This window comes from Melopsittacus undulatus, chromosome 8 (assembly GCF_012275295.1).
Source record: "Melopsittacus undulatus isolate bMelUnd1 chromosome 8, bMelUnd1.mat.Z, whole genome shotgun sequence".
Classification (NCBI taxonomy): Eukaryota; Metazoa; Chordata; class Aves; order Psittaciformes; family Psittaculidae; genus Melopsittacus; species Melopsittacus undulatus.
Window position 1 is genome coordinate 30501710 of NC_047534.1, and position 16818 is coordinate 30518527.

At 39.2% G+C, this 16818-nt stretch overlaps 1 protein-coding gene across 1 annotated transcript; it reads right to left on the bottom strand.

Moving 5' to 3' along the window:
• Positions 1-407: 407 nt before the first annotated feature.
• SLC40A1 (solute carrier family 40 member 1) lies at positions 408-16377 on the bottom strand. The gene is made up of 8 exons (XM_034065671.1): positions 16122-16377; positions 15877-15944; positions 11898-12057; positions 11124-11239; positions 10687-10813; positions 7254-7496; positions 4746-5411; positions 408-3625 (listed from the first exon to the last, which is right to left on the bottom strand). The coding sequence occupies exons 1-8, from the start codon at positions 16162-16164 to the stop codon at positions 3309-3311; spliced, it is 1740 nt and encodes a 579-aa protein (XP_033921562.1). The 5' UTR covers positions 16165-16377; the 3' UTR covers positions 408-3308.
• Between the last annotated feature and the right edge of the window lie 441 nt (positions 16378-16818).

Genomic DNA, 16818 nt, shown 5'->3' on the forward strand with positions numbered 1-16818 from the left:
GTATTATGCCTAATGGTTTCACCTAAAGGTTGCTGCTACAGAAGGCAGTCATCTCAAATTCAGTATGGCAAAAGATGACTGGGAAGGTAAAATCATTTGTTTTCTGTTGCTCAGCAAGTCAATACCCAAAACTGCTGCATTACCAGTGGTGGTCCTGGGTTGTAAGAGCACAACTTCACTTTCAGCTGTTGTGCCTTAAGTTACATCTGTGGGCAGTAAATTAAAGATCAGTTCAATAAAGACAGAGCTATAGGGACACAGAAAGGCTTTACTGCATTTGCTACTTGCTTTCTTCTCAATATGATTTGTGCTTCATGACCGTTTCCATCCCATCACTATGGAAAACCTTCATCTACCAGATCCATGCTAAATATAAAGATACCCACAAACTCAGTAAACAGGACAAATAAATTTTTATGTAAATTTATTCATCAGCTTTAACAATAGTAATACATAAATCAATGCTATGTCCAGCATAAGGTTGTATAATAAAATATGCTATTTTGTAAGATTGATTTCCAGTGCGTACATTTTAAGGGCAGTTTTCATCCAAATTAAACACATTTAAAAAAAAAATAAATAAATACAAGGCCAAAAATGCTTCCTTAATGGAAGTCCTGCTAAGTAAGATTTCAGACTCCACATTGCTTCAAAGTACTGATCAGTACAGGTGTCTGTGTACATCAGACTTATACTAATGGGGTGGGCTCAAGCAGCATACAGTTTTTGACATCTGACTCAGACCAATAGATTCAAGATTTCAATTTAGACCTTATTATTCCTCTAAAAGCTAGCATCCACCTTTCTTCTTTCTCTTTTAGGATTGTCTTGCCTTCCAGCTGTGTATCTGCTCATATGAATCCTAGCAACATCACGTGTGCAAAACACAAAGGTCCAGTCCCATCCCAATACTACTTTTCTTGGCTTGAGATCCAGACTGCACTACCTAGTGTAACTATTTATGAAACAAACTGCTACACAACTCAAGACTACATTGCTCTTAGTGGAAAAAAAAAAAAAAAAAGACGACTTTGGAAACAGATGGGAACATATTATGCTCCCAGCTCTATTTGTTATGGGTTTGGAGCTCTACAGACTGCAGAAATACATCCTCTCTGGGATGTCTGGTGCTCAGTGATTGCTACAGCATAAAACTTTAGGCACACTGGGTTCTGTAGGTTATAAACAGCCCACAAGAAGCTGCATTTTCAGCTTTGTTTCCCTGATGGCCTGTGAGTCTAACAAGTGCAATGGCATTCAGATATTCAAAGTGCAGTATGAAGGCAGTCACTGACATTTGGGCTACGTTTATTTATACTCAGCAATACTAAAATCTGGTCCCAGTTCAAATTAGATACATGTGAGAAAACATATTTGGCAAATCAGAGGTATTTTATTTACTTGTGTACTTATCACATACTGTACAGGCTATTCTTTGGGCATATTTATTCTATAAATCTAGAAAAGTTTGTTTTCTAACTTTTAAATCCTGCTGATGGAGAAATTCCCTTTTCCTTAAGAACTCACACTCAGGACTGAGTCACAAATTAAAACTACTCTAATTTACATATTTTTTATGAAAAACCTAAAGCTTGGTCGAAGTATAAACACTTATCAACCTAGTGAAAACATCCCTGAGACACCTTCAGTAAAATAGCAGTAATGGGTAGGTTTGGTCCATTAGAGGAGAAGAATGGTCACATCCAGTTATTGAATACTGAGGGCTACAAGTACATTGGCTGTACATTCACTTCCACTCCTCTTACAAACAACTGTATCCAAGAGAAAAGCCACATTCTATTTAGTTTGATACATAATGTAATCATTAAAAATTTTATGGTGAATGGCCTAGATTCAGCCCTTGTGTAATGCCTTTAATGTCAATGGGGCTCACACACTTACATTCCAGGGTTGAAGTCTGGCAACACAAATGACTGTGAAGGACAGTACCTAAAACACAAAATGGCTTAAAAGTTGCAGAGCACGCCCTTCACAAGTTGCTGACATATGTTTTTGCATACCAGTTATTTTGCAAACAAACGTTTTCACAAAGATTTAAGTTTAGAAGTCATACTGTAAAGCCGCAGGAAGATTCAGATCACCACTAGGTTCAACTCTACTGCGAGAACAAAGTGTGTAGTTTCCACAGAAGTGCACATCCAGTTACTGACTATGGAAGTACTGTGTTAGTAAACATGCAGGGTAAAAAAAAATAAATGCAAGAACTTCCTGAAAATCAGGGGGATATATCACTCTTCATTGCTTCAAAGTTGCTTTAGAGGGCCACCCAGTCTAACATCTCACCATCTTAGTGATATTTGAAAACAAAATGAGTCAATACTCCCATACATGTAAAACAGATACACTCAAGTAATCCACATTTTGACTTCTTTTGCCTGGAATACTAATAATATACCAATACATCAGGCTTTAATAGGGTTCCTGAAAACAACAGCAAAAATAACTAAAGCTGCTTGCACTCTGAGGCAAAAACTAAGTTAGCCCTAGACTTTATCTTCCTGTACCAGTACTCCTGACCTTAGCACCGTCTGCTACATTAAACCTGAGCAGACCTGTCATTTGCAGTTAAAAAAAGCCATGCTTTATAGTGTTACAACAACAGCTTCTGCTAAGATGAGGCTATGAGTTACTTTATCAAGTGCAACGAAAGTGTAATACAATATCTTTTACCTAGCACTTGTCTAATTTGTAAGAAAACATGCAAAAAAACCCTACAAAGGTGTTTCTGTAAAGTTAAACCAAAACAGCATAATAAAAATGTATTTGGGGAAAACATCAGAACTTAAGAGTCCACTTCAGGAATCCAAGAATGATGCTTATACCATTGTTCATGGTAAGGGGAAAAACAGAGGAAAAACTCCACAAAAAAAATCAAATACTAGATATCAAGTTATTCTAAAGCAATCAAAAAAAACCCATCAAAAATTGTTTTGCTCAATAGACATGAGAATTGTTCAGAATTCATGAACAAATTGAGCTATTATAACCACTAAAAAGTATCACTGTAGGGGTCAGCAACAGGAAGTCAACATAACTTTTGAGATCAAGTATTAGATGTACAGATCCTTTGAAACACCAGCTTCAAGACCCAATTAGGTTGTCTTCTACCAAACATGAAACACTTTCACAGGGTCACTATAAGATGAATTTTAGCTCTCTTTGAACAGCTTCCTCAAACAGCTAAGTTATGTGTTCAACTCTAGAGAAACACCTTAGGGTCACAAAAAGCAGTATATGTGTTTAACCACTATATTTGCGTAGCAAGTTAATAAGAGAAGTGGATCCTCTCAGACAGTAGATGTATTACCAGTTGGTGAACTGTCAGACACTTTGGGATCAGGAGTGCGGCATGAAAAAAGTTGTTTTCCCAAGGTTTTCTGTGCAAATCTGAAGTACATTATGTGGCCCATGGCAACAAAAGACACAGAAATCAGCACCAATAAGCCAAAAGCTTCAGGATTTGGGGCCAAGATGACCATGATGAAGTGCAGCAAATCAAGAAGATAATTCATGGAGTTTTGGACACCGTTTATGATTCCTCTTTCAGATTCTACCACATTTTCTTGGAGCAACTGTGTGACAGTCAAATCAAAGGACCAAAGGCCTATGGAAAGAAAACACAGTTATCAGAACAACTGGCACTTCTTATGGTAAACTTTCACTGCTGGCAAAATTCAATTCATGCTTTCAAATTTTCCACTTTTGCCGAAATTGCACAGGACAAGGCTAGCTTCCTGTAAGCCTGGAACAGATTTCATATTGACAGTCAAGGAATTTACTTTCCCTTTACTAACATATCCTGAAATAATACATACAGCTTGACACATGAACTTGCCTGTAACATCTTGCTTCAACATACCTACCAAGTTAACAATGTTTTCTTCATCTATTGCCTATTTAAACAGCTGGTTTAGAACTATTTACAGAGTATTCATGCTTGCTACAATTGCTAAGTTTTGCATTAAATGTTTGCAATAAAGAAAAAAAAATCAACACATTTTAAACCATGTAAAATACATAACTTACACCTAGCTTCTGTTAACACCATCTTCTATACTATTTTAGTCCATTCATGGTTCAGTTTTAAAAGTTTATCTTGCAAACAAACTTAATACATGTGAATCAATTCTTTTATTCCTCAGAATTCTACAGATGAGAATTGCTGTTCATTACATTTATGCATTTGATTGCCTCTTCTTTTGGCAGATACTAATGCAACATTAACCAGCAATGCCTCAATAAATTAAGCATCATCCAAATAAAAGTTTCTGTTCTAAACTCCTTTGCTGGTCAAAAGCTTAAAGGTTAGACAATTTATTTAATGAATGAATTAATTTACTGAACTCCTACATTTGAAGGTTTTCTTAGCAGATGTGTTTTGTATTGTTTCCAATTAATGAATGGTTTTATATGGCAGTGAAGGAAGATATCTAGAAATGAGCCAAGAAACAAGTTACATTCACCTCCAAATGTTGTAACTTCTCTGCTATTAGTGATATATGATATGAAAGAAATTAGTATTGCAGTCTCTGAACTGGCAATACCATTGCAAGATCATTTCATTTTTATGCAAAGTATAATGAATTGGCCTTAGAAATATGATACAATGCTTCAAATGTAGACTACAGGTATAAACTCAAATCTGTATTCAGTTGATAGGCAATGTACTTGTATAATTAAAAGCAGTCAATAGACCACATTTTAATAGAAACATGAATACTTACCAACTCTAGCAGCAATGACTCCTGCAAACAGGAGACTAACAGAGAGCAAAGGCACAGGCTCAGGACTCATCTCTGGGTTGCTGTTAGCCAGAGTAGTAGACCCGTTTAACAAGTTGGGCATTTCAGTTGTAAAAAACACTTCAGGCTTATCTTCTGGAGATGTTATAGCAGGTAATGGTTCACTTTCAAACAGCCTAGCACTGATGTCAGCAAATGGGGAGACAGTCAAATCCATAGGGCTTCCAGGCATAAACACAGAGACAGCACATAAGACCAGGCAAGCAAATTGAGCAACTCCAGAGATGAGACCGGTGCGAACCAGGCCGCATTTGCGACGAAGCCAAGTGAAAGCTACTGTTCCCATGATTCCAGTGACTGCTGAGGCACCCATCAGGAGACTTAGCACTGAGCCACTCAAACCCTGAGTGTAGGCATAGCCTGTAGTAATACAATCAAAGCCCAGAACAGTCATATACAGAAAGGCAAGACCCATGCCTGCAAGAAACACTGGCTGGTTGTAGTACGCAACCCATCCATCACGGAATGTGATGAAAGGCTCAGCAATCCGGGCACTGCAGCTCATCTCCTTCTCCTGTTGGGGCTCAAAGCCAGTTACATCTTTTTCAACAATCAACTGCACTCCTTCGGCAGGTTTCATGTCACTCTCTGTAAACAAACATAACTGTTAGATACATTCTTGCCTGGAAAGCACAGAGTGCAAACTAAAACAATTGTTTGTAGTTAGGAAGTTCATTGCTGCAGAAGTGCATCAGTTAAATTTTGCAATCAACTTCTGATTATTTAAATGTTTTAAAGTGTCCCTAAATCCCACCTGTCTAGTAAGATCACGTAAAGTTTATGCCCATCAACTTAAACTCCTACTTATTTAATTAAATTGTGGTAGAAAGCATGGCTTGCGTCTTCTCAATAGACTTGAGACTGTACACTCTATTTCCATAAAGAAATTATCTGCTTAATGAATGCTAATGTTAGTTGGCATTTTAGCATAGCTTTCTATTTAAATGCACTAACCACAGAGAGAAGGAAATACTTAAACATCTGTCAACATCTCATGTCATGGTAGAGGAACCAAGACAGAAATCCTTGCTGAAGCCTACAAAGCCAAAAGTTTTCAAAACTTGCCTAAAAAACAAAAAAAAAGTAAATCTCAGATGATGCTTTTCCACAGTTCCATTTTCACTCCACTACAGAAGAATGGCACTGGCACTGATGACAAACAGTAATCAAAACACCCCACAGCAGTTTTTAGATTAGCAGCACAGATAAAAACGATACAAGTGTTCAGATGCCTGAGCAGTGATTTTACACTGTCAAGTTTGAAACAAACTCCACACACAGCAAAGGAGACATGAAGTTTTTCGACAGCCTTTAAAAACGCAAGTCCTCTGCTGAAATCAGGATACTGCAACCACAGACTTTTTGTTACATACTGACAATTAGCTAACTGCTTCATTTTTCAGGAGCACTCAAGAGCCAGCTCCACATCTACAGAGCCTTCTAATGCTCTTTCTCTTGTTTCCCTATCCCAGGCTGAGATCAGCCTAGTGCAATAGCTCACTGGACCAGCTATTACCACAATGGATCTGCTAGTTATATTGGCAAAGAACAGATTGCTTACTAGCTTTTAAAGGAAAAAAAAAAGGCAGCAATTCTTCATAATATTTCTTTTTAAAAAAAAGAAAACCCACAGCATGCTGTAGCTGGGAGCCCATAGCATGAGCTGTCAGCAGTATTCATGTACTGCTACCTTAAAAATGGGAAATTGCTTGTTTTGTATTCCAGTATCTGATGTTCCCAATACTTCATAATAAACAGCCTGCTTCTAAAGCAATTTTAATTTCTGACATGAAAACTACCTAAAGAAATGTTAATACCAGTTTTAAAGCTGCTTATAGTCATAGCCATCTAAATTGCAAATCACAGTTGCTCATCTTGGCCAAGGAAGCACAGTGAAAGGCTCTAATAGAGATTTTTTTTTCTCCACTATTTCCTTCACCATGTGGAACTCACTGAAGCATGCCAGACTAGAAATATCACTGCCTACTCTGCAACCTCCTGAAAGCCTGTTAGTACTAAGTCCTGAGTTAGCAAGAAACCCTACCTACACAGGCTGTTTTGCTTATAGACACTACAGAGCAAAGGGTCCAGTTTATTAGATATGGTATAGATGGATAAAAGCGTTTCTTGCAATCAGCCCTAAGTAACAGAGCAGGCTTACTCTAAACAGTTAATTTAATAAAGGACAGAATTTATTCTTTGGCTGCATTTTACGGGATTCCTCAAATGATTGTAAATGTACTGTTCCTTAGAGTCTCTGTATCCACAACCTGAAGCCTCCAAGCTATGAGTAAAAAGCTATACAGGCCTCAAAGCACTGTCTGCAGAAGACAAAGCACTGTCTGCAGAAGACAAGAGTCAACACTTTAAGTCTGACTGATTCAGTGAGTATACTGTGAATATGAACAGTTACTTTGGTGTTTTCAGTACCTTTCTTTACATTCAGCTGTTTCAGTTCTGATTCTTCAACTTTTGCAGATTTGAGAGCCAGAGTAGGGGTTTTCTGATAAACCTTCCAGAGCAGCAGATATTCCACACACATCGACATCAGGTTCCAACCAGAAATGAATCCACAGCCAATCATTGGGGAGCCAAATGTCATTATCTGACCAACTGCCACTGGGGCCAAGATATTGGTCAACTGATCAATTCTTCTTATTGTGGCATTCATATCTGTCAAAAATCAGTTGATGATATGAAGCAATTGCTGAACACTTACAGTGAAACACTGACAAATGTAATTGAAGATTGCACAGTTATACACATCACACTAAGAAATCTTACTTCAGCTGTAAGTGGTTCCAGCAGGAGTTAGACTGCTGACCAGAGATACCTTTAAAGTATGTTAATGTTTAAGTTTATTGTGACCAACCAATATATTTGTAAGCCCGTTTTGCTTGCGTGAGGTCTACCAGGTTTAGCGTGCTGGATTCACAGTGGAAGTATACTACTGCAGGTAAAACTGTTAGTGATGGGATAAGATTACTCTTACATCCTAGTGACATTATGGATACTTAAGCCTATTTCTGTAACATTCAAAACCTGCATGTACAACTCCAGACATTAAAGGGTACCTCATATGGCAGAACTCTTTCCTATAAAGATTATTTTAGCAACTACTATCTCCCAATATTGGACCATATATTTCTTAATCTCCTCCATTTACTTCTAATAAATGGTGACCACAGTTCCCACCATGATAGCAGCAGACCTTTGAAATGGCATTAAATTTCCTTATTGAGTCACAGTGGTTGATGGCAGTTGTAGGCATTTTCAGAACTTAGTGAGCAAAGTCCTCACTCCTTTCTGTTCTGCACTTTGATGTTGACAGTCAAAACAAGCAGTCCATTCTTAGCATGAATGCATCTTCCATTTGCTGGTAGGGGATGTCTCACCCTCCCCAATCTTATCCACTAGAGGGGCATTACACCCTCTGGGCTTCCATAAACTTCCAGTTAGTGGTACCATTGTTCTATGCCTAGAAGTTGCCAGATGCTCAATGGTTCTGCACATCAGGGCTTCAGGCTGCTTAGAAGTACATCTCAAACCCGTTTTAGAATCCTATTATGAAATTGGAGATTTTGAAAGGCAAGTGAAATTGTCTATAAGTATGAAACTGCTTTTCTGAATGTACAGAGAATTACTCCTTGCCATTCAAAGAAATGTTTAGGTCATTCTATTTAGAATTCAAAGTCAATTCAATGTTAATTATTTGACCAATGGTTAACTAAGATGAGTAAGATAGATATTTGCATAACATCTGGCTTCAGAAATTCCAAGAACTAAGCTTTGGGGTTCTGAATTATTTGAGAAAAGCTAATATTTCCACAAAGGAAAGAAACAAAGCAAGAGTCAATGGAAAAATTAAATCAAGGACAATGAAGAAGGGCAACCTTTTATTTCCCTAGTCCACTAAGCTACCTTTCCTCAAAGAGGAGACTTAGATAACAGTGCAAAGAGGTACAACAGTATTTGCAAACATGTCAATACTGGTGTTTCATTTTTTATGTTAAGAAATTTCAAGTCTCCAAATTGCATTATGATTAAACATATAACAACCATATTCAGCCTGGAAAAGATCCTTTAGATAGATTTGTTGAACTAAGGTGCCTGGTTCGAGGGATTTTCTTGTTTTTAAATTAAGTTGCATGAGCATTCAGAGTAACCTCTTGCCTGATTTTTCAGTACAGAGTGTAAGTGGACATGCAATTCTGTCTGACATGAAGTAGCAGAGGCAGGACTGCCTCCCATGCAGGTGTGGTCTGTACTTTATCTCATGTGTAGTAAGTAGTACAGGGACTGGGGAGACAATTTGCTGAGTAAGATCTGACACAAGAAGAAAGGTTAATGAGAACCACTAGGACTTTAAGGCTCTTATGGAGAGATAACTTTTCTACTCATAATTCACACACATAAAGAAGTTAATCTGCACTGCTGATCTACAAAAGGCATAACCTAGAAAGGCACTGTAAGGTCAAAAATAAAAGGCTATGGCCAAATATGCATATATAGAAAAACAAAAGCAAGACACTGCATGCATCTAATTACAAACTAGCCTCTCCTGGGTGAGACGGGCAAGTAAGATTCCTTCACTGGAGATAAACATCAAGAATAAATCTACAATACAGGATTCAAATCCCTAAAAGGACTCTATCACGTAAACTGAACTCTGGGCAATTTAGACAACTTCAAACAAACTTAAGAGTGCAGAAACTGAAATGCTGTCTAGTCCTAGAGGTATCTAAACTCTGCTTAAAGTTTTAAGTCAGGCTTAAAACTTTAGTCACAGGGTTACTTTAGTGAGCTATTAATGACTTGGCAATGTTAAGCTGTTCTGTGCCTTGTCTGCACTTCAGTATCAGTTCCTCTTTCTGGGGAAGCTTAAGTTCCCTTACAGGAATGATTCAGAGCCTATATAACCTGCCCAACTTCATTACAAAAAAAATGCCGATTCTCATACACTGTTACAATCAAAGTAGGAACACAGCTAAGATCAATCATACATTCTTGGTTTGAATGGCCTTGGGACCAGCAAAAGCAAGTCAGGTTTAACATGTCCTTGGAGAGGACCCCAAACAGTCTCTCACATTCAAATAGTGTCATAATGCCAAGCTGCAGTAAAATTTTAATAGAAACTCATACTCTCCCCCAAAAAGAGAAAAGAAAGGAGGGAAAGGAAGAAAAATATTTGTTAGGCAATAAGATGAAGTCTGTAGTCTAATACCAAAGGTATCAGATGTCAGAGGAACACAAAGCTTTCAGCTCCAACTGAAGAAGAGTGTTCACAGCTCTGAGTTAAGACATCTAATGCGACAGAAGTGCAAGATTCTAAATAGATCTACATGAGCAGCATTTCCTCCTGACAGTTTCCCGATCTGCCTCCTTTGCTGTTCTGAACTTCATTCTCATGTACCTCTTTCTTTGATCACTATGTGAGGAGCCCGGTTACGCAACAGTTTTCTGTTTCATTCCACAGACCTAAAAATAAAGTGTTGCAACACTTGGCTTTAAATGCCTGAAGTTAAATAGCTTTTCTATTAAACACTGGTTATTTGATTTAAGTGCAGTGTATGTTTATTTGTCTGGCAAGAATAAAGTCCTCCTGAAAAAGCTGCAGTAGGACTAAAAGGAGGACAAAACAAGTTTAGGGATGCCTAACTGTATTAGGGTCACAAAGGTAATTTCTAATCTCAGCAAGTGTAATCCAAAGCAGGAAAGAGGAAAATAAATGCTGCCCTTTTTACCTGCTGTTTTCCCATAATATACGGAACTCAAAGATGTGCTGACCTCTGTAAAACTCTAGTCTAAAAAACAAGCTTGGAAAGTAACACATTGAAGGCATTAAAAAGGCAACATATTTCACCTGCCAGTTTGCTTCTGTCTTCCCCTGCAATCACAACAATCCAGTCCCTCTGAATTGTGATTGCTGTGGCAGTGCTGGCCAAATTGGCAATATTTGCTATTGTGATAACCAGGATATAACACATCGTCTAGAGAAACGGGGGGAAAGAGTTATAATGTGAGAAACGTGGTGGACATCTCCACTTGTACCCTGTAAAACCAGAAAAGACACTTTTACATTTCAATTCACACACTTCAGTGTTATTCTTCAGGCAAAATATGATCAAGTCTGAAAGAAAACAACCACCTCTGTTTACCCAACTAGCTCAAAAGTTCCCTTTTCCAGCTTTAGCTCCTAGGAATGTCTAAACAGACTAGAGAAAAAAAAAATTCATGTCTCCCATACTCCCCAAAATTCCTTTGCAAGTTAATTCCTTATTAACAAGTTCGAGGACTCACAAGAAGCCATCCATGGTATAAGGTCAAAAGCTGTGTCTTAAACAAGAAGATAACCATCAGGATAATACCACACAGGATGACGGATGCATTCTGTACAACCAGGGATGTCTGGGCCACTGTTTTAAATCAAAACAGAGAGCAACAGTTATGATCATAAGAATGAGCTAACTATAAGTTTAAGGAGGTTATAAGTAAGGAACATGCACAGATTATTTAAAACCTTTTATTTTCCCATTTCCCCCCTAAAATATAACCAGTAAAACTATACTTTGTTTCAGATGTTGAATCTTCCATTGTCTTAGAGAAACATATCTGTCACAACTTCACAGCTCTGAACAGTTCATTGCTCTTAATTTCCAGTCCAAGTAGTTCTTTTCTCCATTAAAATCCAAACTGTACCTGTTTAAATGCTGACACTATTTTTAAGTGGGTAAAAACAAACTTGATGCTCTAAAATTTTTTTTTCAGCATACCACGGAATGATATTACAAGCTTTTGGAAAATAAAAATGTGTAAGAAGAACTTGATGCCATGTTATTAATAAATGACTGCAGACTACAGCAACAAGTAATTTGAGTGTATGTTAGTATTAGACGGTAAAGGATTTGGTCTGTAGCCCCTGAAGTTTTGTGCTTTTTACCTTTTGCATTTCTGTGCATCTCTATATATCATACAGGTTTAGCCTCAGTAGCAGACATAGCATGATGTAAAGCCTTATCTTTTGCCATTAATTTGATCCATCCTTAAGTAAATGACCTGCTCTGGGCATCTAACCTTTGAGCCTGGAGTTCTTGTCCACCCAGTCTCCAATAATGGCTCCCAGGAGAAGAACTGATCCAGCCACAACCAGTCCATAGACTGCAGTCAAGAGTAAGCTGTTTCCATAGAGTTCAACCAGGAATACAGACACAGCAAAATGCCACATACGATCTCCCTTTAAGAGTAACAGAGAGTACATACACAGCATTACAATTTGTAATTTCCAAGCACATGAGTTGACTATTTTATTAATGCCCTGATGAAAATCTGCATGAAAATAAAGGTTTGTTACACATCCAGTGGTGTGCGTGGGGAGGAGGGGGGTTGTTTGTTGCGGTTTTGTTGGTGTTTTTTTGATGACTGCATCCCACCACCATTGTTTTTATCCCACTATCATCTGTTCTAATCAAGTGCAACATAACCACTTGCAACACATTAAAAACCCCAGTTATTTTCCATTACAATATTAAAGGACAAAGTCTGTTATCAGCCACATGCAGCAAATCCCAGAAAGCTTAACACAGATTCTTCAGCACAGATCAAGTATTACCAACAGATTTATTGATTACAGTTATTATTTATATAACTTTTCAAGATTGCAGTTCGCTCTCAGATGATGAAAACTTAAATGCTGCTTTAAAACAAGAGCAACACAAGCCAAAGCTTGCTATAACACAATTCAGGATAGCCATGGTAAATCAAGAAAGGTGTTGTACTAAATGTTAGCTGAAGTTCCTAAAGTCAATGGCTTAAGCTCTTTGTAATAATGTTAATAGGATATTACTAAGAGACAGAATATCAAAGTTCATTTAATCTACTGCAAACTCATTGCTAGTTCAACCTACATAGCCTATTGCTAGTTTACCTAGTGCTTAGAATACATTTTCATGTTGTGAGACCACTTACTACAGATAAAAAAGAAGCCCAAAATGCTGAACATACTCAAGTGATTTTCATACTATAAACAGTATTTTTAGGTTTGCTACCAAAAGCCCTGTATCTTGCTAATGTAGACATCAAGGTTTTTCTGCTGTCACATGATGGGAATCACATTTCATTTTGCTTTTAAACATATTGCTAGAAATGCCCTGCAGAAAATGCTTCATGTAATCAATAACAAAAGTAGATTACCTGAAACAACTCATACTATTCTAGGGAATATAGTATGTTTACTAAGAGTCCCTAATTTTAGTCTTCTATAAACCAGTCTTTCTTCTGCTGCCTTAAATAAGCAATTACTATGTGATACAGCAGCAGTAAAGATTTCTAAGGACCTCTAATATTCCACGGGACTGGGAGAGGTGTAACATAAAAGCACTTCTAAAACGCAAAGTCTGCCAAATCTAACATACCATATAACACAGTAATCAAGAGATACATAAAAAGCATGCTATTTGGAGGGTCAAAGTAATTGTGAAGTTTGATTAAAGACTTCAGTGTAGCATAGACAAACAAAAGGAATTTGCCTTTTAATGTTACTGAAGTTGCTTAAACGAGGTTTCTTCAAACATTGTAATGTGTAAACATTCATATTTGCTTCCTTAACCACTGGCAGAAAAAAATTTACAATGCAATCATGTGAGGAAAAAAAAAGATTTACCTGTTCAAGGAACAACTCTGGGGGTTTCCTGTGATTTTATTTTTTATTTAAACTGATAACAAAAAAGGGCAAATATAAGCATACCCAGAATATTTTGAACAGGCCAATCCACACAGATAATTATGAGGTAACTGAAGCTCTACCAACCTGGAAGAATAAGCTTCTTTCAAGAATTCAAAATAAAAGCAAACAAACCAAACAAAACCAGAACATAAAGAGCAAGCAGAGAAAAAATACTGTTACAGAAGAATAATACTAGTGAATTGCAGGGGTTTGAAGCAGTGTGTAATTTCAAGCTAGGATCTACTGAAATTTAAATAGTAAACACTGCCTTAAGAAATCAGCAAACTGTTGATTATATATCCTTAATCTCACTTTAAGATGTCTCAAATGTGGATATTCCAACACCTCAAAATAAATAACTACAGCTGTTTAGCCTCACCAGCCTTTTAAAGATGGCTCTTGCTCTTCTGTCATTATAATTATCCTTATAATCATCTCAGACTGAATGTATACACTGTACACTGAGGCCAACATGTGAAGCAGCATAGGCTACTACCTACTGACAGTTCTCCCAAGGCCCGAGTAGCACAGATAAGGCTGTGAAGTTGCAGCTCCCTTCCTGGAGATCATTAGGCCTGGTACCAACAAGGCAAAACCAGTTTCATTCTGTTCTTTCTTTACTGACGAGTGATAGACAGCAGTGAACTAAAAACATACAGGCAACAGCATAAGGTCTGAGACTGCAGTTCAGCAGCATAGTCCAGCCTATTAAGATCAAGACCAAGGACACATTCAAATGCTTTATGGAACAAGAGCCTAACACATAGTCTAGACTTTGTTAAAGTCTGAACATATGTGGAGATGCGACATGTGTAATGATTTACAGTTCTTGGTATTTGGGAATGGCTTAGTAACACAGAAACCAAATTAACTCTCAACTGCAGGAAAACCACATTTCTAGGAGGTTTTGTATTGCAGATATGGCCATTTTAGAACAAGATGATCCATTTCTTAGAGTTCTGAAGATTAAGATGCTTGTTTATTACTCCTGTTAGCAAAATCACTCAGACTACAGGACCACTAAAACTTAGGAAACACAAAAGGTGCAGTCCTGTGCCCAGTTTTGTAAAAGTAAGTTGTATTTCTGTAGCTTCAGCAGGTTTGGTTGACTTGAGTCAAGATATTCAGCACAACAGAAAGCACACTAGAACAAGTGCACTATTAATACAGCTAAGCAGCTGAACTGACATCTTGCAGCCTAATGTTCGTTATGGTGTGTGACACTGTTTTCAAACTCTGTTTTGTCACCTTTACTCGTGTTCAGAGAGCAGCCCCACTCAGGAGCTCTGAAGTGCTCATCAGAGGAGTAAGCAGGGCTGGCCAAATTGCCAGGTACAGGCACTGTGGGCATGGCTGACAAAATGCTTCAGGGAAGAACCTGGCCTCCAAACAGCAGTGAGACAAACATCACCTCTCAGCTACCATTAATAATAGCTAAAACACTGCACTTGTTTAAACAAGTTTGACACCACTCTGAGCATCCTCCCATCAACAGAAACATCAGTATGACCTTTCAGGTTAGTGAAAGTGAGGAGCTGCCAGAGTTCACCATGCAATGTTGTAACAACTGTACCAGCCATTTGTTCAATGCTATACAAAGCACACATTAAATCAATCCAGATCCAGGACTACAGACAAAATAGGGAGTACCAGGGAGAAAACTTTCCAGTTCTTTTGAATCAAGCCATTGGATGGAGACTTGAGATTGAATTACAAGATATCAATATTCTTCATTGTATTATGTGAAATAGAAACATGTAACCTATTTTTAGGGGACATTTTTAAGATTTTTAGTATCTTTCAAGTGAGTAAAAACTGGTGTAGCAAAGTTACTTCAGTAGAGAAGGAAAGCATTTCAGAAGGCAAGCATTTTGACAGAAAAAGAGATGGCACTCTCAACACATTTGTTAATGACTAGCTAATGGGTCCATCTAATTCACTGTATTTCCCACTAGTAAGTGCACTTGAGCATACAGGTCCTTCAGATACATGTTGCAATGGACCATCTTTCATTCTGCTATGGACTATGCCTAAACTCTTTCACTTGGAACTTACTTTATAAAGAATCTCATGGGTTCTGTAGTCACACAAAACCATAAAAAGGTACAGAACCAGGCCTTCAGGAAACCTGAATATTGCACTACTGAAAACTGGATCTAGTGCAGCATCATACCATATAAAGATGATGAAGGTCTTTAACAGCGAGGTGTTGTAACAAGAACTCTGTCTTCGTGGTGGTGTCCTACTTTAGGAGTATTTTTTTTAAGTACCAATAATGTCCATTGGTATATTAATAAAATCCTACTTCCACCAGGCCAGTATTTTACTTACCCAAGTGGACAGTGCATGCCCAAGGTAAAGGAGAAACTTTGCCGAGGTAAAATAGGCAACCACAGATCCTAAACGAGAAACAAGAAACAAATGCTAAAGGCGACTCGGGCACACGCACCGAACCGCTGGAGAAACCCAACGCCGCTTTCAGCGCCACGCCGCCCGCGTCGGAGTCCCCCGTTCCGGCCCCACCACCGCCGCCCGACGAGCGGCCCCGGCCGCCGCCTCCCCGGCCGCGCACTGACCGCAGCGCCGCCGCTCGCCCGCCGGCTCCGCTCCCCGCGCCATGCTGGCCCGCTCAGCAGACAGGAGGCGGGGGGACGCGCGGCTTCGCTCCGTGTTGCCTTCCCCGACTTAGCTAGCACTGTAGCTGAAGTCGGAAAGCCTTTGCCTTATGCGGCGCGGGCGGCCGGGGACGCTCCGCCGCCGAGGGGCCGAGCGCCGTGCAACGCTCGGCGCGATGGCACAGACCGCAGCTGTCCGACGCGCGGACGGCTTAACCCCGGGAGAGCGCCGCGCACCGCCCTTTGTAGGCCGCGGAGGGACCGCCCCACACGGACCACCCCAGGGGCGGCCCCGGCTCTCCATCAGCCCTGCCGCGGGGCGCCGCAGCAGGGTACGGGCAGCCCTGGGGCCAGCTGGGATGGGTTTGCGTGCCTGGCGGCTTCCTGTGCCATGGACCCCGAGTCCCGCTCCAGGAGTGTCACAGTGTGCTTTCTGAGAGCACGGGAGGGCCAGTGCTCTTTGCTCGTTCTTGTTGCCTTTCTCTTTTCCGGCATTTTAAAACCTGTGGAATTCCTGAATATTCAAATACATCTAGAAGCTGGGTTGCAAGATAGGCGTCAAATATCACAAGGATGCAGCTGAAGCACCTGGAAATGACATCTCCCCCAATTCATACCTTTCAAAAGAACCCCCAACAAACTAACAAGGTACCAAAAC